At 40.7% G+C, this 24,763-nt stretch overlaps 3 protein-coding genes across 4 annotated transcripts in view; 2 read left to right on the top strand and 1 right to left on the bottom strand.

Annotated features, from left to right (window-relative positions):
• The window catches only part of LOC122829249 (vesicular glutamate transporter 3-like), a 32,480-nt gene extending 11,524 nt beyond the window's left edge, over positions 1–20,956 (bottom strand). Inside the window, exon 1 of one of the 2 annotated variants that reach the window (XM_044113681.1) lies at positions 20,888–20,956. Coding sequence is in view for 1 of the 2 variants with exons in the window: in XM_044113672.1 (XP_043969607.1) it covers positions 61–158 (98 nt within the window). In the remaining variant the exon portion in view is untranslated. Of the gene's footprint in view, positions 1–60; positions 1,141–20,887 lie in introns of those variants that run through there. The other variant, XM_044113672.1, reaches the window with a different exon arrangement.
• LOC122819168 (FK506-binding protein 5-like) lies at positions 5,845–9,287 on the top strand. The gene is made up of 3 exons (XM_044113106.1): positions 5,845–6,289; positions 7,471–8,799; positions 9,249–9,287. The coding sequence occupies exons 1-3, from the start codon at positions 6,104–6,106 to the stop codon at positions 9,285–9,287; spliced, it is 1,554 nt and encodes a 517-aa protein (XP_043969041.1). The 5' UTR covers positions 5,845–6,103.
• Positions 11,320–13,154, top strand: LOC122829244. Its single transcript, XM_044113656.1, has 2 exons — positions 11,320–11,399; positions 12,178–13,154. Exons 1-2 carry the CDS (start codon positions 11,394–11,396, stop codon positions 13,144–13,146), a joined length of 975 nt encoding a protein of 324 aa, XP_043969591.1. The 5' UTR covers positions 11,320–11,393; the 3' UTR covers positions 13,147–13,154.
• Positions 20,957–24,763: the final 3,807 nt, after the last annotated feature.

Here is a 24,763-nt window from a genome sequence, read left to right as displayed (position 1 = left end):
CCATTTTTGCAGCCTTATGGCTTAATTTCTGCACATTTCCATACAAATTAACCCTCTCACCTCTGCAGCTTTCCTAAAGAATCCCCCACAGTATTCTTGGCCTCCTCCTTCCCAGGTTTTAGCACCTGATTTTTCAAACTTGCAAAATCAAAAGGCATCTTTTCGGTTTTTTGTTTTTCTTTTATTCCAAAACAAAATCTTAGCTACTCAGTAGTTCTTATGAAGAAAACGAGAAAAAAAATATCCACTAGATGCCGCTTGTCATCCTCCTTCACTGTGTACCAGTTGGGGTTGACACCTGTGGTGCTAGAGGTCCCAAAGTGATGAGGACTTTTCCAACTTTTGGATCCGTGCAGAAGAGAAAAGTGTACCTCAATGTCCTAAGAGCAACAGAATCAGAAATGTGTGCGTCCTTAAAAGATCCATTGAGGAGTGGTTTTGAACAAAGGGGGAGCAAACTAGAGGTGTGAAATCCAGGTTTTAGTCCCAAAACATTGTGGCCCCGTTCTTCTCTGCAGCTGAAGAGAATAAATCGTCCAGATCCCCTCTCATCTCATAACCCATTCATTCATGGAGAGGAGGGGGCAGGTGTTAGTGGTTGTCCCCAAACCCAGCCCCTCGCTTTCACACATCATCCTCCTCATCAGCTCCCCAGCTCCACCTCTATCCATCCAGCTTGATTCATTTGATAGCTGCCCTGAAGACGAGCAAATGAAATATGCATAAGCCTGACATGCTGAGGAGAGAACTGCTGTGAAGCAGAATGGGTGAGCTTGAAACCAAAGACAGAGCCTTCAAAATCCAGGACAGCCCCTCTGTGTATGCCGTTTTTTAATAGTTATGAAATGTTTATGATGAAAATGTGTTTATATTTAAAATGTTTCATCATAAACATTCTCTGATGATAATGAGATGACAGAGTCCATTAGAGTTGACATGAAGCTGTGAATGTTACACAAACACATCTTAAAATGATGGGCACTAAACGACAAACAGAAGGGACGTCTAACCATTCATGCTGCAAATATATTCCCAATTGCAGATTTTTTTTTTTAATAAAAAGTCTTTAAAAATCAAAAATATGATTTTAAAATTAAATTAACAGACTGGATGATGTGCTCTGAGCATGAAACGGTGGGATCTATAATAGTAATCGTTGAATGTGCAGCTGGCAATCTTCTCCAGGATAGCTGCAAGCTGAGCACTTTCTAGTAAACAAGGTTCTTTTCTCTAAAGCATAATAGTTCTTTCTGATAATTCATGAGCCAATTTGATATTTTCCATCTGCCTTTTTAAACTTAATGTTCAAGGTTTTACACAAATACACTTTATCATAAATATCTTGAAATTATAAATCAAATAATCTAAAATAATTGATTTTAGATAGCCTCTTCTTTTTACAGAAGAGATTATTTTCTATGCAACCATAGTTTAGGTTTGGAGAACAGAAAATAGTTTATCAATAGGATTGAAAGAGAAACACTTCGACGTGTCGAATGCCATGTCTGCCCTCTAGCGGTTGGAAAGAAGAAGTGGTTGAAGTGGAAACAATCAAATTGTTATATTTCGCTTCTCTTGCAGTAAAAAGTTATTGTGTTTGAGTCCCAGCCTTGGGTCTTTCTCAATTAAGTTTTAATGTTCTCCTTGTGCATGTGTGGGTTTTCTAGAAAGGGTTTTTTGCATTGTTTGTCCTGTGTGTTGCCTTATGATGAATTGGTGACCCTCCCAGGGTGTAATGTTGGCATTACACCCTGAATGTAACAGGCAAAATTAAATAATTAATGAATAAAGATATCTTAAATAAAATGATACAACTTACAAAAAGACACAAGGCAAAATAACAATAAGAGTTAATGTGGGTGGCAGGAAGTTGGGGAGAATAACAGGGAAAAACAGGAGAATTTGATGATGTATAGTGAGAAGCTTTTATAATGGGATGAGAAACAAGTAGCTGAGAGAGCATTAGAGTATTAGAGTAAGTCGGCCATCCTTGTCCAATGTCTGAGGTTTTGTTTTCCCTCTCTGGACTGGCACTGATGGTATTGCGTGCTGAACTCCTGAAGCTGCGTGCAATACTAGAGAACAATAGTCAGAAATCTACACACAAGACAGCTGTACCTGATACTTCAAGTTCATCTGAAAGTGATGGCAATGACTATGAAAATGAAAATATCCAAGCTGCGCGGAGATTTGCAGATGAATTTGAATGTAAGGTTCAAAACATTTCAGAACTCACTGGAAGACTTAAGAAATTAGCAGGACCATGTGAAGCAAATATGACAGGCACATTTTCTTCAGAGACTGACCAAAATGTGGATATCTCCACAGTATTGGATGCTGAGCATGAGAACCAGGATGCGTGTACAACAGAAGCAGAAATAACTGAGTTACTTTCCATTAAACAAAGAAACAATGATCTTGAGGAGGAATTGCTTAAGGAAAAGGATGAAAAGGACTATTACAAAAAACTATATGATGAAGAACATCTTGAGCTGTTGGAATTGCGTGTAATGCTGGACAACTTCGTTTTGAAATCTCAAGAGATGGCAATAACAGCCGATACATGCATGATTGTAGAAGAGCCCAAAGAAACAATTTCTCTGTCCTCAAGTTCTTCCGACATTGAGGACAAAGAGTACACGTCTTACACATTTTTAGACACTGAAAATGATGATCTGTATGTGCCTACTTTACAGGATTATAGTGTTGCAGTGGAAACTCATGCTCCACTAACTGCACTACACTGTTAAAAGTCATACTCTCGATTAGTTATCATAACGTTTTTCTATAAGTTACTTCCAATTAACAGAATGAGTTATGTAATTTCAACTTAATTTCCTGAGTTATTGGCATCTCAACTCGAGGATGTAAGTGACTTCAGTGAAACATAAATTTAAATGTGTGAACATAACTTGACAATCTGAGTTTTAAAAAGGTAACCGGATCTTATAAAAAACTGATCACCACTGGCAATATTAATGCGAGATACAAATAGTGCCGGAAATTCGCTCTTTATCTGATAAGGGACTAAATATGATGTAAGATTTAGTCACTTTATAAAGTTCTCCATCCCAGTTAGAATTGCATTGTAAATGAAGAAGAGAAACACCACCTGACCAGATTAAGGACGTCGAAAGCAAAGTCGCGGATGAATACCATTTTTTCCTAGACCTCTGTCCCAAAGGCGTTCAAATTCGGCGGGACATTTTTTCGAAATGCGAAGCGAGCTGGAGTCATAGAAATAAGGTAAGCTGCATTTGTCGTTTTTTGATAATGCCATCAATTTTTAAAATATGTTAAGAGCAAAAAGTTTGTGTCTTTGTTGCATGTTTAAACACAGGATATAAAACAAAAGCTTGCTAATTGTCGAGGGCAGGAGTTAATTAATGCAGATGAGCCTAGCTAAACGCAGTATGCTACTCGATTGCGCTTATAGAACTTTTCTTAAGAGAAAATACAAGGAGCTACCATGATTTTTGTATTGTACACTTCCTCAGAAACGCATATGTGGCGCTTGGTCAAAGTTTTTCATCAACGTGCTGACTGCAGCTGAGTTAGCGGCTTCCGGAAAGGCTGTGCATCAGTAATTAGTCGTGTTTCAGTAATTAGCCGTGTCCTTTGTTTGATGTGTTCGTGCTGTGTCCCGTTTCTGGTTGCCGGTGACAAATGCAATTTCACTGTTAAAGAAATTATATATATGTAGCCTACTTACATATATGGGTATATACTTACTCGGATACATTTACGCTCTTGGTTTAAAAAATGTTTAGTCGGTTTATCTGTTATTCATAGCCAATATGATACAAACTGGTTTAATAAGAGGCACTGCCACACTGTTTTAGACAACTTATGAAAACTTTAAAGATGTCCATGTTAATGATGGAATGTAAAAAAAAAATATTTCTCTTGGGTGGGTATATACTGTAATGTTAACAAATTGATCAAATACATAACTTTTAGTAGTAATTTAGGCATAAAAACACTCATAAAACATAGTATGACAGTGCTGTAAGATTTTAGTTTACTACAGTCAATTAGATCTTTGAATTTCAAAGATTTGCCTTGCCCCACAATGCTGTTACTGATTATTTTAAATGTTAAAATACTTTTTGGTTTTGTTTTTCATAGATTTTTTATTAAGTTTATTGTTATATTGAGTAACAAGTTAAGTTAATTGAGAAGATCAAGTAAATATTTTATTTCTTTTACTGTCAAAGTGCAACACCCATTTAGTCAGTGATTCCTTTAAATTGTTTTAAAACCTTGTGTTATCATTAACCCAATATTTTGTCTCGTCCATCATGAAGACAAACATGGAGGTGAAGCGCAAGATAATGGAGGCTGAAATGCAGAAGAAATACCCAAATCATCATCAGCTGCTTGAGGATTTGATGGTTGCTACATTTTCTCAGCGTAGGAAAGACATTGCAGGAGATCAACCACACATCACAGAGCTCACCTCCCGATGGCCTGCTCTGTTCCATGAGAGACAGGTAATCGCACATCTGAAGTAGTTCCACCAAGAGATTTAGTGATTTCATACTGAGTTAACTGTGTCCTTACAAGTTTTATATTCTATCACCTCAGATTAGGGCAGAATTTACAAGAATCGTCACCGCAGACCTTCTGGAACCTTCTGGACTTGATGACCTGGTTCTGAGACTGCTGGAGGTCTACAAAGTAGCAACCAAATCTGGAAAGAAGCAGCCACTCAAAGACATTTTGGACTGCCTTGCAAAAGATGTGAGCAGAACTGAAGATGGCTAGAAATAAGGCATAATTTGTTATTTTTGTTAAAATATATTCATCTTACTGCATGTCTCATCTCTTGCAGGACACAAATGAAAGGAGAAGGGGTTCTGCTCTGCTTGGTTTGCCACGCTAGAGACGTCTATTTTTACTTGTATTCTACCCATGGTAAGATCCAGTCCAGTTTTCGGGATTTTGGAGAGCGATCAGAACATTTTTAGCAGCGATTTTTTTTTTTGCAAAGTAAAACTAGAAGAATCATTCATCTATTGAACAACTTTTCTCTGCCAGGATTTACCCAGACATTGCAATGTCACGAAGATTTAACACTTGTATGTGTGATGCAGAGAAAGAGGAAGAATCGCGCAGACTGTGCATGTTGGAGCATGAAGCACTTGAGCCATTTTCCTTGGAACAGAGATCTTGTGATCATGAGGAAGAGTCTTTGAAAGGAAAAGCCAAAACTGACCAATACAGAAGCAAATACCTTCAACCACAGGTTGAACTTTCGAAGGTGGACTCAAATTGTAGCAGCAGTACCAACCCTAAAGAAAGCTCTTTTGAATTTCAAAATCTACTTACAAGTATCAATTCTAGTGGACTTCAGACAGAATTGTTTAGAGAGACTTTGGCGAAGGAACATTGGAAAAATCTGTACTTTCAATCCCAGGCTTGGTTGTTGAAAGTGTATTCACTGTGGACAAATTTAAGGAAGCAGCTTCAGGAAAATATAGGTTACCTTGCAGTTGACAGTGCCTCTGATAATGACAACAACATTGCTTTAAAAAGAGAGATTAGCATTCTATCTTTGGTTTTGGATGAACTTCATGTTCAAGCTGAGTTTTTGCAGCAACAAGAAAACCAGGCACAAAACCAGTTGATTCCAAGAGATGTTTCTCCTGTTGAGCTTGAGCAAAATGAATGCAGGCATTACATGTTGTCAGAGGAAAAATATGGAGAACATTATGCGCCCAAAGCACAGAAACCTTCTGTTTCTTTTGAAATCAATTCTTCAGGGTCTAAGCAAAAGGAGATCTATGCTGGAAAGGCTCAAACAAGCAAGGAGACAAACTATAGAGCTGCAGATGCTGAATCTGTGGCGAGATTTCTTTCTGTGAAAGGAGTTCCAGACTGTGAGCTTAGGCAGAGAATATCTTTGGAGCAAAAACACAAGAGACAGCAAACCTTGGACTCACAAAGATTTGGTGTACCAGAAGAAGAAGAAGAAGAAAGTAATCAGGCATTTCTCCTGTTGGAAAGACATTGTGATCACAGGTCGTGTTTAATAAAAGAAACAGCCAAAAAGGATTATTACAAAAGGCAATACATTAAATCACAAGCTGAGCTTTATAAGATGTTTTCAAAGTTGGAGAAATTCAATGTCTGTTTTGAAGAAAACGTAACTGAGTTTGAAAATGTGAGTTTAGCTTGCCTTAATCTTCAGAAAGAGATATTTAAAGTGAAGTCAGAAAAGGAGCATTACATAAACCAATTCCTTCAGTTCCATGCTGAACTCTTGAGAGTGCATTCGATGTGGCAGGTGTTGAAGGAAGAAAGTTACTAAGTTAGCTTAATTTGGAAAAAGCTTGGCTCTCTTTTCTTCCTATTTCCCGGGTCCTTCCAACGAGGAGTGTGTGCCAATCAGGAGCAACATGCGTGATGACGTCACAGAGTTACAGCGTTTAATCTCACAACAAGCAACGTATGAGTTAACAAGGAAAACTGCAGAGTTACAGAGACATACATTCATTACCTGAGACAGACAAAGAATAAAAACAAAGACAGAGACAGAGAAAGAAAAAGCAAAGACATGTCCTTGGAGAAAGCTGATGAAAATAGGAGCAGCAATCTGAATTATTATCATTATGCACTAATTTATATAGTGAAGGCGTTTCTTTACTTTTTAATGTATTCAATTAAGGCGTACCTATGGTTGACCAACCAGGAGCTCCCCTGGTCACTCAGAGGAACTTAGACCTTCCCTTAATTTCACGCCAGAGATCAAAGGCCATTTGGTCTCTAGAAGAACAATGGAGCAAGCAGCTGCATCCTGGTCTTCTGGCTCTAACAGATACCTGTGAAATTCGGAGTGCTTCCCGGCCAAATCAAGTAATTTAGTTTAAGGAAAGATTATCTTCACAAACCTAATTCTGGTCTACTGCATTCAGCATTTTCCAAAGATTTAAGTCCTTGCTTTATCACATAAAATCCTGAACAGTCTTCTAATACTAAACAACACATTTTCATTGAAACAATTTCCATTTGGTTCAGATATTATCATAGACAGTACAATTTTCAAATACATTCAGCATTCACCATTCTAAACTTAGATAATGCACTTTAATTATAAACTTGCTATTAATACTTAGAAAACTGTTAGTGATCTCAACATTCTATGTTGCATTTTAGTTCAAACCCTGCCAGATGTGGTTATAAAAAACCTTTGATGTTCTGTGAACCATACAGGCTTCTGCCCTGCAATAGATGCTAATTTCGTGGCTTCCTGAGCCCTGATAACAATACTAAAAGATCTCCTTTGATCTGCATCTAGTTCCTGACCTTTGACATTTACCCTGCTGGGTAATTTAACTGTAAATTCTTCACAGAATATCTGTTTAAAACTAAGAAATTTATACAACATAGAATGTTCAAGATACCTTTTACACATGACATAAAATTAACTGTTTAAAGCATTAGAAATAATCATTTTTCTTAACACAGGACTTAAAGATAGAGCTTGAAAATAAGATGTTCGAGTTTGAAGACACAAGTCCATCTTGCAGTACCACCCAATATTTAAGTAGCGATATTGATAGACTAAGTTCAGCTTTGGATGAGCTTCTGAATCAACTGGAAGCATCTAGGCAGAACATCGACCAGTCAGAATATTCAGCAATAGCAAGTGAAGAACTTGCAAAAGGGACATTTTCTGCTGAGCTGGAAGAAAGTGAACAGAGGCGTCACAAATTTCTGGACTCTGAAGATAACCAATATGATGACTCTGAGGAACAAGACCTTAATGACTCTTTCAGAAGAATTGTTACAGATTCAGCAGAAGAGAAGATCTTTGCAGTACGGGAGAATGTCAGTCAGGAATTTGAAGAAGACATGACTGTGCCTGAAAGTCCAAGCTCATCTGGAGATGAAAGCTTTGAAAAGGTAAATGAACGCATCAAATTTGTATGTAAACGTGAAGAGAAACTTTATCAGTCAGTAAACCCAAAAGACAGATTTTCTGAAGAGCCTGAGTACGACAAGCACAGGCTCTATATGATTTGGGAGGAAGAATATGAAGTCTCTGACACTACAGAAAGTGAGCCAGAACAAATTTCTGCCTTGGAAGATGAACTTGCCGAGCAAAGGTGTTATACTCAACAAACCCAGGGATCTGAAATGCTGTGTGTTCCAGACGAAGTTGTTATGAAACCACTTTTGGAGAAACAGAAAGTTTATCATCTTGAGGCAGAGTTATCAAATGAAAGGGTGGAAAAGGACTATTACAAAAAACTATACAATGAATCACAAAATGTGGTCTTGCAGTTGCATGCAGCGGTAGATAAATATAATCTGCACCATATAGAAAAGTCAGCAGAACCTGAAACTTCAAGTTCATCTAGAAATGATGATGATGATGATGACGATGATGATGATGAAAGTGCGGAAGATAGCATAAAAGGTGTGTGGAAATCTGTAGCTAAACTTGACTTTCAAGTTCAAACGATCAAACAGTTAGTTGAAAAATTTAGGAATGTACCAGATCCAAAAGAAGTTCTTAGCACGAAGGACAGTTCTTTACAGAATGACCTTAGAGACACATTTGATGCTCCACAACCTGCACAACTGGAGACAACAGCTCCTGAAAGCGATCAAGAACTGATGACCAAGTTAGTTCTTCTTCAACAGAGAATTTGTGATCTTGAGGCACAGTTATCTAAAGAAAAGGATCAAAAAAATCATTACAACAAACTATATCATGAGTTGGAAGTTGAGCTCCTGAAAATGCACACAGCACTGGATAAGATGAATCACAAATATGAAGACAGGACAGCTGTATCCAACACTGCATATTCATCTGGAAGTTATTGCAATGATTATGTAGATAAACATGTCGAACCTGGATGGAAATCTGAATGTACTGAAAACATTAAGACATTAGCAAAACCAAGCGAAACAAATATGAAGGACTCAATCCATGAATCCGTGCCAGAGGACACCACTTTTGGAAAACAAAACGAACTTGAGGATACTAACCCTGAGGACTTTACTGTGTCTGAGGACCATCGTGTGTGTATAACTGTTAGAGAATTTTCGGTATTATCATTTTGTTATTACTTTAGTTCAAATTCAGTCTGTTTAAAGTGTTCTCTTCCTTGTCTGTTTATCTTCTGACCTGGAGGTCAGGATTGCCTGTTAATTCTGTGTTCTCAGACCCTAAATTCTTATCAACCAGAATGCCCTCTAAATTGCCTGTGAGCAGTCGTATTTTGTTTTGTTAACAGCTTGACCGAGATTTGAACCGGGCTCAGATCGTAGATTAGTTATCACACCTGGAAATGGGTTACTGGTTGTTTAGGTTACATGTTTTACGACCTCTGCTGTTTTTACTAACTGCCCCCTTGGCTGTTTTTCTTTGACAATAAAACAGGGGTTTGCGTGAAAGGAGATCAGAACTCTCTGTGAACGGCTTGGAGAAGCTGCCATCAGAGAATTCTCCTTTTGCAAAAGCTTTGTCATAAAATTCATATATACGTTGTCTGTGGTTCTTTATTTAGGTTCAAGGAAAAGTACCTATCAATAACAAAAGCAGAAATAACTCATCTACATTCCCTTCAACAAAGAAATGATGATCTTGAGCAGGGCCGGATTTAGGAGAATGGGGGCCCCTGGGCTGGAGTCAGGATGGGGGCCCCTGGGCTAGAGTCAATAGAGTCAATATATATAAATATATTTGTTTGTTTTGTTTACGAGGATGAACAGAAAATGACCGAACAGTAAGTTTGAACAACTTACAACTTTAATAAGCCAGTTGTCACAAACTACAAACAACTCTGAACTCTTTTCTAGAAAGACTAAACCACATGTTGGGGTTGAAACTAGAATATGATGCTTGCATCACAAAATAAAATCACTGAATAGTTTTTGTTGCCTGGACTTCAACACAAACTATAAAACAGATTGAGTGCAAGAAATGCAATGCTCAAATATACTTTTACAAAGCAAAGCGAGTAAAACAATATTTATACAAATATCCCCAGCATTTACAAGTCCATACAAGTACAAGTGGAATATATCAAAACTCAAACTTTTTCTTTGGTTTTAAAGTTCTTGGTAAATAGTGGAGGAATAAATGTCAAAAAAGTGCTTCTCTGCCAGTCAGACAGAACATGGATATAAACAATATCTTCTGGAAAAAAGAGATCAGGCATACTGTAGTTTTCAGAAAATATCCTGACCCAGGTAAGTCCAAAGTGCTGCCCTCTGAAGGATTTTTTAAAGTTTAGGCATTTGCGTTCAGTTGGGTGCTTCCAGTCACTGAAACCAGTTTCAAAGTTTGACTGAGTATTAGCATTGCTGAAAATGCGGCATGCAAAACAAAATGCAGCTCCGGTGGATGGAAAGTAGAGCAGCCACGGTCTTTCGATGTACTCACCATTTAACATCTTGCGTTTAAAGTGAGATTTGGAGAAGTGACGCTTTTGATGCTTGTACACCCGTTCTGATGCTTGAAAGCCAACATTCATATTTTGACAGCTCTCCGGTCCTCGCTCAGCCCAGTAAGCTCGCACGGACTCGTCAATTTCCCCCCAATGCGCCGGATCGGTACTGTACGGATCCACAGTCGTCTTTCCATCTGCGGAAGAAGATCCCGCTTCCACCGACTCTGACTCCACAGACGCCAGTCCAGCCACCGACTCAGTCACGGTTATAGGTTCTGGCGGGATCTTAGTGCCGGTGTTAGCATAGCTAAGGGTTTGAGGAGCGGGGATAATAATGTTTCCGCTCCATCTCTGCTAACAGGTTTAAAAAAGCCTGTCAGTTTAGGCATTTTGTTTGTCGCCTCTTTGGCGCGATGCTCTTTTTCTTTTCTCTTCCTTCTTTTCTCCGCTGTCATATTTCCTGTTGTCCGCCATTGTAAAATAATATTCCCTTGACGCTCCTCCTCCCCAATGCGTAAGATGCGTCAAAAGTGGACCAATAACAAGCAAGCATTCAAGATTGACGTTTGCCAGAACAAATTGGAACATTTTTCATCGGTGCTGTCAAAATCATGGTAGTCATTGATTAAATTCTGACACTATCCATTCACAAAAATATAAAACATCCTTCGGGGCCCCTGAAATGCCGGGCCCGGCTGCAGTAAGCCCTGCTAAATCCGCCCAGCCTGTAACTCTAAACCTAACCCTTTTTACTCCTTGCCTAACCCTAAGTTCTAATTTTAACCCTAATTCCCAATTTTCTAATTCATTTGTTTCCCCAAAAAAAACACTGTGCATCACTAACAATTTTTTGTATATATTTTGCAAATAAAAAAATTTTTTTTCTCCGTTTCTGTTTCTGATCTTGAGGAGGAATTGCTTAAGCAAAAGGATGAAAAGGACTATTACAAAAAACTATACGACGAAGCACAACACGAGTTGCGTGTAATGCAGGTGTAACCAGGATAATTTTTCTGTATTAGATTTAGTTTATTTATTTTATTTTCCATTTTGTTAGATTTAATTTTATTTATTTATTTTTATTTAAAGGTTTAATTAAAACCTTTTAATTTGTTTAACACCAACCAGGCGAGAACAATAGTGTTCTCGCGCGACTCTGACGTCATGTGACAGCTGCACGTCAGCGTCCTAAATTGGACAGCACAGTTGATATGGCTGCAAATCGCAGCTCAGCCAGAAAGCGCTGCGGGACTCTGACGTGCAGCTGGATGATCACTCAACCAAACGTTGCCAGAATCACAGTTACTCAAGAAGGAACTGGCCAGGTGCGTTGGAGATCCCTCACGAAAGGAGTGGCTGAAGGGACCTCGACCATAGGAAGGATTGTCTGGTTTACTGACCAGACTGGCGAGCTACAATAAGCGGATCCAGAAACACAAGCCTTATCATCTGGAAACACTCTTCCGAAGTAGTTGGAGGATCAGCTCAAGTCCCCATCGAAGGAAGTGGACTATTTTGGGTTTTTCCATCATCAACAAAGACTGGTGGACGTCCATAAGGACTTTAATTTTTCTATTATAATTTTTTTTGCTTCAAATTATGGACTAATTTGTATGTATATATTGTAAATACAACTCACCAATTTGCACCATCTTACGGTCTCTGTGTTTTACAAATCGCCATCTCCTCTCGTAGCCGAACCTAGCTAGATTATTTAAAATCGGATTATTTAAAATCTTGTTAGCCCTTGAATGCAACGTGGGTTACACAGGACAACTTCCTTTTGAAATCTGAAGAGATGGCAAAAACAGCCAACACATGCATGAATGTAGAAGAGCCCAAAGAAACAATTTCAAATGAAACAATTTCTTCCAAGGCTGTGCACAAAGAGAACACATCTTACATAATTGTAGATCCTGACAACAAGGAACTGGTTGTGCCGACTTTACAGGATTCTAATGTTATAGTGGAAACTCATGCTCCACAACCTGCACAAACAGAGACCTCTGCTGCTACAACTGAGAGATCTAAATACACACATTACATAAGCTTGGATACTAATTCTCAGCACTCTGGCACATCTTTGCACATCACATCTCCTGAATGTGATCAAGAACAGATATCCACTTTGGGTGGTGGTCCTCTGAAAAGAACACAAGATACAGAACGAAGCAAAGAATCTGAAATTTTGTTTTTGAGATTTCTTTCTGTGAAAGGAGTTCCAGACTGTGAGCTTAGGCAGAGAATATCTTTGGAGCAAAAACACAAGAGACAGCAAACCTTGGACTCACAAAGATTTGGTGTACCAGAAGAAGAAAGTAATCAGGCATTTCTCCTGTTGGAAAGACATTGTGATCACAGGTCGTGTTTAATAAAAGAAACAGCCAAAAAGGATTATTACAAAAGGCAATACATTAAATCACAAGCTGAGCTTTATAAGATGTTTTCAAAGTTGGAGAAATTCAATGTCTGTTTTGAAGAAAACGTAACTGAGTTTGAAAATGTGAGTTTAGCTTGCCTTAATCTTCAGAAAGAGATATTTAAAGTGAAGTCAGAAAAGGAGCATTACATAAACCAATTCCTTCAGTTCCATGCTGAACTCTTGAGAGTGCATTCGATGTGGCAGGACTTAAAGATAGAGCTTGAAAATAAGATGTTCGAGTTTGAAGACACAAGTCCATCTTGCAGTACTATGGAAGTAAATATGTGCCATCAGAATTTGAATAAAAAATACCTCTGAAATTTGAATGTTGTATATTAGTGCTTACTTTTTCAGTATTAAAATAAATTCAGAATATATTTTTAACCTAAAAAAAAATTCAATGTCATTATTTTTGCAGTAAAAAAAAATTCGGTGTAATTTTTTTTACATGGTTGCAATTTTCAGTTATTAAAAAAATTCACATTCCTATTTCAAAGTGATCAAATTTTCAATATACATATTTTTCACAGTTTAAATTTTCAGTGTTAAAAAATTCAGCATATAAAAAATTAAACTTTTCAAAATTCAAATGCAATATTTTCGTTGTCCTCCAATTCAACTTGCTCAAATTCGCCGTCTCAAATTCAGCGTCTAAAAATTCGCTGTCTCAAATTCAGCGTCTAAAAATTCGCTGTAAAAATGGCCAAGGTTACTTCAGGTCACAGACATTAGCAATGGATGTCCGATTCCAACATCCACCTAATCACGTGACACAACCGTCATATTGAAGAAATACCAGCATCACGCAGGCTGGCGACCATGGAGGCGAACACAAACCCAACGGTGAGTTTAATGCTTTCATATTTCTATAGTATATTTTATTTTGTGCATGAAGTTTGATACATTATCTTAAAGCCTGATTTAAAACACGGGTTGGGCCGTTGTTAATCTTACAAATTGTAGATTTATTTGTGTTTTATATAGTTTCTATAATTTTAATGAGAGAAGAGCACAGTAGGATTGCCATCCCTTTCAGAAATACGGAATCGCCCGTGAGCGCGATTTGTTCGGTATTTCTGTATGTCCGACAGTAACGCCAGTGTAACAATAATTACAAAAATAAAACACAAGACATGTTAAGCCGTTCTGTTGAGCCGTTCTGTTTGTTGTTCTTAAATAAAATGTTCAGGTTGACTTACAAAAATAATATTTAACTTGACATAAACATCAGAATGGGTTTGAAACATAAGGTAAGTGAAGTTGCACAAGCACTCATACACACACATATTTTTAGATTAGGGACACATCAGGTAAGTATACACATTAGGGTAGGGTCAAAGGTCAAAGAAACACTCAGGTTAGGTTTAGGGTAACACGAAGGGTCAGGGGTCATATAACAGACCAGGTAAGTACACAAATTTGGGGTGGGGTCACACAAGATTGGGCTTACATACTCACGTTCACACACACACGTCCACGTAGAAATAGATAGAGAGAGAGGGAAAACACGTGAGGAAATAAATAAATAATTAATAAAAAATTAGCAAAGTCAGCCAGATACTAGACAGCGGGCAGGCGACAGGTGGGGAGGTCAGAGAGGCACTGGCTGGTTAGGGTGGGGTTAGGGTAAGCTCTTACCTGCCCGACGGCAGGAGAGTAATGCACGGGCCATCTCTTTCCTCCCACGAAGTCACCCGACCAACTGCCGTTCTCCAGCTGGCCTGCATCTGTCCTTTTGTTCTTTTCCTCGTCCTTTTAAATTGGTGTTTGAGCTTCTGTTACTCTCTGTTGCCCCCTAGTGTACGACGTTTCGACTTGTTCTTTGTCTTCATCAGGTACTTATTTCTCCATTTCTGTTTCTTAGTGCCCCCTCTGTAATGTTATTCCTGCAACTCAAATTTCGTTAGGCACCCCCTTTAAATACTGTTCCTCGTTCTGTTTGTTGTTCTTAAATAAAATGTTCAGGTTGACTTACAAAAATAATATTTAACTTGACATAAACATCAGAATGGGTTTGAAACATAAGGTAAGTGAAGTTGCACAAGCACTCATACACACACATATTTTTAGATTAGGGACACATCAGGTAAGTATACACATTAGGGTAGGGTCAAAGGTCAAAGAAACACTCAGGTTAGGTTTAGGGTAACACGAAGGGTCAGGGGTCATATAACAGACCAGGTAAGTACACAAATTTGGGGTGGGGTCACACAAGATTGGGCTTACATACTCACGTTCACACACACACGTCCACGTAGAAATAGATAGAGAGAGAGGGAAAACACGTGAGGAAATAAATAAATAATTAATAAAAAATTTATAAAAAATTAGCAAAGTCAGCCAGATACTAGACAGCGGGCAGGCGACAGGTGGGGAGGTCAGAGAGGCACTGGCTGGTTAGGGTGGGGTTAGGGTAAGCTCTTACCTGCCCGATGGCAGGAGAGTAATGCACGGGCCATCTCTTTCCTCCCACGAAGTCACCCGACCAACTGCCGTTCTCCAGCTGGCCTGCATCTGTCCTTTTGTTCTTTTCCTCGTCCTTTTAAATTGGTGTTTGAGCTTCTGTTACTCTCTGTTGCCCCCTAGTGTACGACGTTTCGACTTGTTCTTTGTCTTCATCAGGTACTTATTTCTCCATTTCTGTTTCTTAGTGCCCCCTCTGTAATGTTATTCCTGCAACTCAAATTTCGTTAGGCACCCCCTTTAAATACTGTTCCTCGTTCTGTTTGTTGTTCTTAAATAAAATGTTCAGGTTGACTTACAAAAATAATATTTAACTTGACATAAACATCAGAATGGGTTTGAAACATAAGGTAAGTGAAGTTGCACAAGCACTCATACACACACATATTTTTAGATTAGGGACACATCAGGTAAGTATACACATTAGGGTAGGGTCAAAGGTCAAAGAAACACTCAGGTTAGGTTTAGGGTAACACGAAGGGTCAGGGGTCATATAACAGACCAGGTAAGTACACAAATTTGGGGTGGGGTCACACAAGATTGGGCTTACATACTCACGTTCACACACACACGTCCACGTAGAAATAGATAGAGAGAGAGGGAAAACACGTGAGGAAATAAATAAATAATTAATAAAAAATTAATAAAAAATTAGCAAAGTCAGCCAGATACTAGACAGCGGGCAGGCGACAGGTGGGGAGGTCAGAGAGGCACTGGCTGGTTAGGGTGGGGTTAGGGTAAGCTCTTACCTGCCCGACGGCAGGAGAGTAATGCACGGGCCATCTCTTTCCTCCCACGAAGTCACCCGACCAACTGCCGTTCTCCAGCTGGCCTGCATCTGTCCTTTTGTTCTTTTCCTCGTCAGGGTAAGGGTTAGGGTTAGGGTAAGGATAAGGGATGTGGTTTGACCCTTGTCTGAACCGCTCTCTTACGCCCATAATCCGGCCTACGGTCATCTTGGTTCATCCAAGGTAGTGCGCTCTCACTCGAGATCATACAGCTAGCCTGAATGACTGGACCCTGTCTTATAGGTGTTCATGTGCAATGGTTAACAAGTAACCTGATCTGTGATGTGCTGTGTAAGTGCAAAGTGAATGCCTGTTTAGTGGGACCAGCCCAAACTAAACCATGAGTGTATTGTCATGTGCTGTATCGGAAAAAAGGGAACCCAACTAATAGATAATAAATAGTAACCAAAAAAAAATATATATATATAGAGTGAAGGTTAAAATTCCAATTAATTAATTAGGTTTAGGAGTCAATGGTTATGGCAAACTTCCAGACCTAGTTTAATTGGTTAGGGTTAGAATAAAGGTTTATAGTGAATTTCAAAATTAGTTTTAATGGATTAACTATTTCTAATTATTTTACTAAAAAGCCTCTAATTATATTTAATAATTTTAAGTTTAAATATTTTTGCAGACAAATATTAACCATACATTTATTTTATTAACGTATTTAGCAGCGGTTCGGCAGGCCCCGTACCGACGCTAAAACGTAGCTAAGTAGCTAACTTTTAGAATCCGCTCATCAGTGGTGTACCGCTGGATCCAAGGGTGTTTCAGCCGTGGACAACACCATACACCCTCCCCAGCGGCGGCCCCCGAGGTGATCAAGTCTCGGGTCGGTTTCTATCGCCAATTTACAGTTTTTTGTATACAATTTCATTAGGGAAAATGGTAAAAATAAAGTCATTTAAATATATAATTACCGAAAAGTATTTTGTTTTAATTGAACAACGATCGATCCGTAAAAGAAGGTAAATGTTTACTTACGTGTTAACCGAAATTATTAAATATTTTTCAAAAAAATTATTTCGTGTCTGTTCCCTCTTTCGTTTATTGCAGAAGTGTATCAAGCAACGGTCAAGATCCTTCCAGAACCTTCGGTCGGGTGGGCGTGCGGGGGATCGAGGGAGTGGGGGAGGGGACAAAAGGGGGAAGAGAGAGAAAAAAAAAAAACACGCATGCGCTCTTGTATCCGAGCGGTGACGTAATGCTGGGAGATAGAACGGTTAGTTTTAATTAATTTCTCCCATAGACATATATATAAATAAATAAATAAATGAATAAATAAATAAATAAATATATAAACACATAAAAGGTATATATAATATAATAATAATATTTTTTCTTCTTTTATAAAGGAGAAGTTAAAGAGATATTAATCATTTGTGGGTGTTATGGTGCAAAATAAGTAGGTTTTGTTGTTTGTCGGTGGGTGCAGACAGTGTGCTTGTCAAAAGACACCAGAGATCCAAGCTAGGTGACCGAGGATCTGGCTGATAAGGGATGTGGTTTGACCCTTGTCTGAACCGCTCTCTTACGCCCATAATCCGGCCTACGGTCATCTTGGTTCATCCAAGGTAGTGCGCTCTCACTCGAGATCATACAGCTAGCCTGAATGACTGGACCCTGTCTTATAGGTGTTCATGTGCAATGGTTAACAAGTAACCTGATCTGTGATGTGCTGTGTAAGTGCAAAGTGAATGCCTGTTTAGTGGGACCAGCCCAAACTAAACCATGAGTGTATTGTCATGTGCTGTATCGGAAAAAAGGGAACCCAACTAATAGATAATAAATAGTAACCAAAAAAAATATATATATATAGAGTGAAGGTTAAAATTCCAATTAATTAATTAGGTTTAGGAGTCAATGGTTATGGCAAACTTCCAGACCTAGTTTAATTGGTTAGGGTTGGGGTAGGGTTAGGGTAGGGGTTTGGGTTCAAGGTCAGAGGTCAAGAGTCCAAGAACCCGGACCCCCTTCCTCCTCACTTTCACCCTCTGCCCCGTCCCCAAAGATATGCACGGGCACGTCCTGCCAGGAGCCCCGCCGACCAACTCACCTCTCATTCAGACCTCTGGGGATCCGTGTGTCCAGCTTGTGGATCCACAGCCTCTCAGCCCTTCTCCTCTGGGCTGAGGACCAGGCTGGGCTGCATTCCAGCACCAGGGCCGAGACTGCATCCCAGCCATGGCGTATAAAGTGCTGCACTAAGGGTACATGGGTCTTTTTTTGTTTTTGGATGTTATATCTATGTTGGGTGAAACGAGTAAGGAGGCTGTTAGTCGTTTCACCCACATATTGGATTTTGCAGATCTTACAGGTTATTAAATAAACACAATTTTTTGATTTAGGGTTTCCTGATGGGTCTAATTTGAAAATTGTGTTATTAAATCTGTTTTGTACCCAGTGCAGCTGCTTGAAGAATTCACTCTGACCTCTGACCCCCGATTTTTTCAGGGGTCTTACCTCAGCACGGACGAGGAAATCCCTCAGATTTTTATTTCTTTTGTAAGCCGCAATTATCTTATGATTTTGAAGTAAAAGTGTGTCGGATTGGAATTTAGTAAAATTCTTTTTGATATTGTAAATGAACTGTCCTGCTGAGGAGGAGAATGTTGTTATCAGAGGAATTACAGGTGATGCATCAGGGGGTCTGGACTCAAGAAAGTTCTTCCTGCATGCTCTCAGGAAGGTCCTGGAATATCCTCTCTTACCAAGAGCAGAAAACAGAGTCCTAGTTGCCTCCTCAAAGTCTGTTTTCTGTGAGCAAATTCTATGGAATCTGAGGAGTTGTGATTTAATCAGTCCGGCATATGTGTGCCTGGGATGATAACTTGTTTTGAATAGAAGAGCATGTGTGTCAGTGGGCTTAAAGAACACTTTAATATCTAATTTATGTGTTGTGTTGAAGTGTTCTCCCTTATATGTGGTGGTGTCCAGAAAATCAACCGCTTTAACGCTGGTAGTGGACTTGACCGTGATAGATGGGTTATGTGTGTTTAAGTGCTGGAGGAATTCCTGAAATTCTGCTTCCGAATGTGTCCAGACCCCCCAGATGTCATCGAGGTACCGGTAGTAGTGCAGAGGGACTTTACTGCATGTACTAAGGGCACCGGCCTCCCACTCGGCCATAAAAATGTTGGCATAGGCCGGTGCAAATTTCTTCCCCATCGCAGTGCCCTTGGTTTGGAGAAAAAATTGGCCATCAAATATAAAGTCGTTTCTTTTCAAATTAATTTCTAATAATTGAATGAGTTCTCGATCTGGCCTCCTCGAATCCGGATATTTCAAAAAAATGTTTTTTATGCAGCCAATTCCTTCATCTATGTCAATATTTGTGTACAAACTGTCGATATCAATGGTAAATAGAATAGAGTCCTGAGGTAGAGAAATTAATTTAATCTTCTCTACAAAATCGTAGGTGTCCTTAATATAACTTTGGTGCCTAATTGATAATGGGTATAAATAGTGATCAATAAACTCTGCAGTGTGGTAGGTTTCGCTCCCACAGTCAGAGACTATGGGCCTACCGGGAGGGATCTCATGTGGCTTGCTCCATTTTTCAGGGTCTTTGTGAATTTTGGGGAGCAGGTAGAATCTCCTGGCTCTGGGCTCAGGAGGGCCACGCAGGTAAGTTTTCTGTTTATAATTAATAAATTTTTTTTGGTGTAGGTTGTCTAAGATTTTTGTTATAAGGGGGGCCGTATCAGTATAGATTGGGGTCTTTAATTTTTTATAATAATTTTCATTGTTCAATTGTTTGTATCCCTCCCACAGGTACTGTGCCCTGTCCATGATGACAATGGCACTTCCCTTGTCTGCAGGTTTAATTATAATATTATTATTTGAAATTAATTCTTTTAATGCTTTAGTTTCATCCAAATTCAAATTAGGTTTAGTTTTAGTAAATTTAAATTCCTTGTCCAAATATTTCAGGTCTTGGGAAATTAATTTGTCCACCTCAGGAGGAAAAGCGGTGATTGGAGGAGCCCAGTCGGACTCTGGCATGAAAGGTAATTGTTTACTATTTACATTATCAATGTCATCCTTATAATGGATGGCCAATTTAATTCTCCTGTGAAATTTTTGCAGGTCAAACCTCATTTGCATTTTCACATTATTTACATTGTTTTGCTGCGTGGGGATAAAGGTTAAACCCTTGTTAAGAAGGGAACACTGTGCATCACTTAAAACAAGACCTTTTGAAAGATTACATATGTTACTATTTACAAGTTTACAGTGCCCCTCCTTCCTCGGTAGGCTAGCGGGGCTATTTATTTTAACCACTGGCTCCAGTGGCTCAGCATCCGCCTCGCTGTGCCCCTGGTCCAGTGTACGCCGTCCCTGGACACCTCAAAAGCCCGCCTGGGCAGCACCGGAATGTAGCCTCCCAGGTGAGCTATCTCAATGTTCATATGGTTCAGAGTTACCTGCTCCATGATGGGCAGTGCCAGGGAGAAATTAACGGCCGGCACAAAAATTTCAGCCTGCGGGCATTTTACCCTGGCTGCTCTAAGAGCAGCCCGCATCTCCTGGACCGCAGCAACCTTGTTTCTCTGGGCCCTGTGGTTAATCCCCAAAGAGAGGATGAGACGTTCAACGTTCTCAAAGCCCGGAGATTTATTAAAAAGGTGGGTGAGGTGTCGCCACTTGGCTCCCGGAAAGCTGACGACCTGCAGCTCGGGGTTCCTGCTTGTCGGGAGCCTCGCTACATTAGAGTCACCCACAATTACCAATTTGTTCTTAAGGTCAAGGGACCAGTTCTTCATTTTATTTAGAGTACCCACCTGGTGGGTAGCCCGAGTTACCTGTCCAGGTGGTGACCCTCTGACGTCGTCGGTGGAGGAGGCTGCAGTGGGCTTCGATGTCCTCACGTTGGGGTGAAAGGTGAGCCGTCGTTGCATGCTAGACTGCAGCCTGCGCTGCAGTGGAACCAGCCTGGGCCTCAGTGGTTCTCTCTGCTCCAGCTGCACAGGGCCGGGGGGCTGAGAGGAAGCAGAAGAACCTGCAGCCGGGGCTCGCTCCTTGTTTGCATCCTCCTGGATGAGATCCAGGAGGATGTCGAGATCCTCCTGCGAGGGAGGGGCTGCTTTCTCCTCAGGTCGGCGAGGAGGAAGATGAGGAGTGAGCAAAGGGCTCATCTGCTGGGTAGAGGTGGTGGCCTCAGCTGAGCTGGACGACTTCTGTCTGCGCTGAGGAAGTTGGGCGGGGTCCTTCGCCGGTGATGGGGAGGGGGCTGTTTTCCTGCCGTCCTCCTCTGTCTCAGGTGGTGTCCAGCCGCTGTGTAGGGGGTCGGTCATGGTCGCTGATGTGGTCATGACCGGCCGCGGAACCGAGGAGCAGGCAGATGGAGATGGAGCAGAGGGCGCCAGAGGTGAGTGTGATGAGGGGAGGTGGGCGGGTTCCTCCAGAGCCGTTTCTGTTCCCACAGTCTGAGCTTGCTGCTCTAAGCGGTTTGTGGGAGAGGGGATGTGTGGCGTATAAGGAGACAAGCAGGGAGGAGGGGGGGAGGAAGGGGAGGGGGGGCTTGCAGAGGTAGACTCCTCCTCTTTCTCCTTTCTAACGAGGAACACCTGTACCTCATCAACAGTTTCGAGACTGAACCTCCTGCCCAGATTGCGCATGGCCCATTTGACGGCGATCTCCAGTGGAGCCAAGATGTCGCCACCCAGCTCCTTCAGCAGTTTTTTCTCCGCCCGACGCACCTCATTATAATGGCCACGCAAAATCATCAAGGTACTCCACGCCCAGTGTCTTGCATTACCCTCAATCAGATCCAGCGTCTTCGGGCTGGGATTAGCTGGCTTGATTGCCGTAGCCAGGTTAGCCGTCAGACGCTGGATCGCGGGCGGGTCCCAATCGTTGCGCGACACATTTTTGAGGTGGTGTGTCGCTTTCAACAGTCGGTGGAGGGATCTCACCTTAACGGAGAAGATCGGGTCCTGCTGCTGCTGCTGGTTGTCGTTGTTGCGCTCCTGCGCTCTGGGCGCATAGTAGTGATGGGCAAATGAAGCCTCATGAAGCAATGAAGCTTCCGGCCCATTGCTTTGCCCAAAAGTTCATTACTCGATGCTTCATTCATTTCTCACTAGTGACATCTGCTGGTGAAGCTGTGGCCTTGTTACTCAGACAGACATATTTAAAAACAATTAGTAAATGCACTATTGTCACAAAGTTTTTGTCAAACTCACGTTTAGTAACAGGAGAGTCAATTAAATCCTATTTAACTAATCTTTTTTAGTTATTAAAATTATTTGTTGCCAATCCTAATGGCTGTTTTCTTCTGTCATTGACTGATTTAACAGTAGACATTTGTTTTGGTGTACTCGGAGTGCAGTGCTTGTTGGGGCAGACAGTTTTCTTTGAGTTTTGATTTGCCTCCTGAAAAACTTTCTATTGGCTCTCTGATCTGATCCCTTATATTTTTACTCATAAGCCAGAATTTTACTCGTCCAACAGATTTAAGTCTGTTTCTGCTGTGCAAGACTGATATTTTTGCTGAACAAAGAAATGGTGAAAATTTCAAGAAGGTGAAAATTTTAGAGGTGAAGGGTTTAATTATTGTTATTTAAGAATCTTGTGAGTGAATCATCTCAAAGTATTCCCTGATGTCAGATTTTTTCTTCTTGCTGGCTCCATTTCAATCAAGTTTATTTGTGTAGCACATTTCAGCAACGATGCAGTGTCAAAATGTTTTACTTAATAAAAACACATAAATATAAAGTCATAAAATATGCCACAATAAACCATTGAGAAAACTGGTAACAAACATTACATTTTGATGAGTGTCATCATCAAAATCATTAATACACATGAACTATAAAAGGTTCCTTTTATTTCGGCCACTTATGAAGACAAATGCTCCACTCATGCGATCAAGCAGCGGCTCATCACGCTTTTATTTTGAAAACCGACACGCAAAATGAAGCAGTCACGTGACCCATGCAATGCTAGGCCTCGTTTGTTGCCAGTCACGTGGTTTTCAGCAAGACGACACAAGCCTCGAAGCGGGGCTTCATCGGACACGCCCCCTTATTACTCGGTACAAGCCTCGAAGCCTGGCTTCAGATAGCCCATCACTAGCGCATAGCGCTGCTGTTGCCGCTGCTGCCGCTGGCCATATCCCCGGTGCGGTGCCGCGTTCCGGTGCCAGCTGCGGGAGCGGGGGCGCGGCTGTTGGCGCTGCTGGAAGTGGGCTGGCGGAGGACGGTAGCCACCATTGTGGTTGAAGGGGCGGGGGTGGTCGTTTCGGGTCACCGAGGCGTAGCTGCGCCTCTGGTACCATTGCTGGGGACCTCGGTAGGGTGGGGCATCGCGGTGTTGCTGGCGCGGACCTCTGCCGCGCGGTGCGCCCTGACGAGGCTCGCGGTCAAAGGGAGCGCTCCGGTGCGCAGAGCGCTGTTGGTCTCTCCTTTGGCCGGTGGCTCTCCTACCTCGTCCGCGTCGGACCGTGGTCCAGCCTTCTTCCTCCTCCGGATCAAAATCCCACGCCATCCAAATGATTTTTAAAAAAAGATTTTTTTTTTTAAATTTTTTTAGGAAAAAAAAGGAAAAAAAACTGAAAATTACTTGAATAAATAAATAAATAAATACTGACTGTAAAAGAACGAAAAAGAGACTTCTTTTCTGCACCGTGTGGTACTTTATTTTCAAGACAGCAAACGGAGCAACGTTTCGGTGGAAATGCACCTTCGTCAGGCAGTCTGCTGTCAAGTGACAAACTGTCAAACAAAACAACTATTTATAGACAAAAGTTTCAAAATTCGAACTTACAAAATTATTTACAGTCAGTGGACTCCGATTGGTCCATACGGAGGGAGCTGACACGTAGGCTGCGGGCAGGAGGGGGAAGCCCCAAAAACAGCTGATTCTGTTTACATCCGCTGCCTCCCCCTGCTGGCCAATCAGTATATTACACTACGTGCAGCTCCCATCCGCCAAACATATTTATCAAATTACAACAATTAATTATATTTACAAATAAATGTGATGAATCAAAATTACAGTATTTACAAAAATTACAATATTAACAATATATACAGATATATACAACATAGTTGGCTGAATGGCCCTTACAGAAACGGAGAAAAAAAAAATTTTTATTTGCAAAATATATACAAAAAATTGTTAGTGATGCACAGTGTTTTTTTTGGGGAAACAAATGAATTAGAAAATTGGGAATTAGGGTTAAAATTAGAACTTAGGGTTAGGCAAGGAGTAAAAATGGTTAGGTTTAGAGTTACAGGCTGGGCCGGATTTTAGCAGGGGCTTACCGGGGCTGCAGCCCGGGGCCCCGGCATTTCAGGGGCCCCGAAGGATGTTTTATATTTTTGTGAATGGATAGTGTCAGAATTTAATCAATGACTACCATGATTTTGACAGCACCGATGAAAAATGTTCCAATTTGTTCTGGCAAACGTCAATCTTGAATGCTTGCTTGTTATTGGTCCACTTTTGACGCATCTTACGCATTGGGGAGGAGGAGCGTCAAGGGAATATTATTTTACAATGGCGGACAACAGGAAATATGACAGCGGAGCGCAGAAAAGAAGGAAGAGAAAAGAAAAAGAGCATCGCGCCAAAGAGGCGACAAACAAAATGCCTAAACTGACAGGCTTTTTTAAACCTGTTAGCGGAGATGGAGCAGAAACATCATTATCCCCGCTCCTCAAACCCTTAGCTAT

This window comes from Gambusia affinis, linkage group LG01 (assembly GCF_019740435.1).
Source record: "Gambusia affinis linkage group LG01, SWU_Gaff_1.0, whole genome shotgun sequence".
Taxonomy (NCBI): Eukaryota; Metazoa; Chordata; class Actinopteri; order Cyprinodontiformes; family Poeciliidae; genus Gambusia; species Gambusia affinis.
The sequence above is the reverse complement of the archived record's forward strand: the minus strand, read 5'-3'. Positions and strand labels throughout refer to the sequence as shown.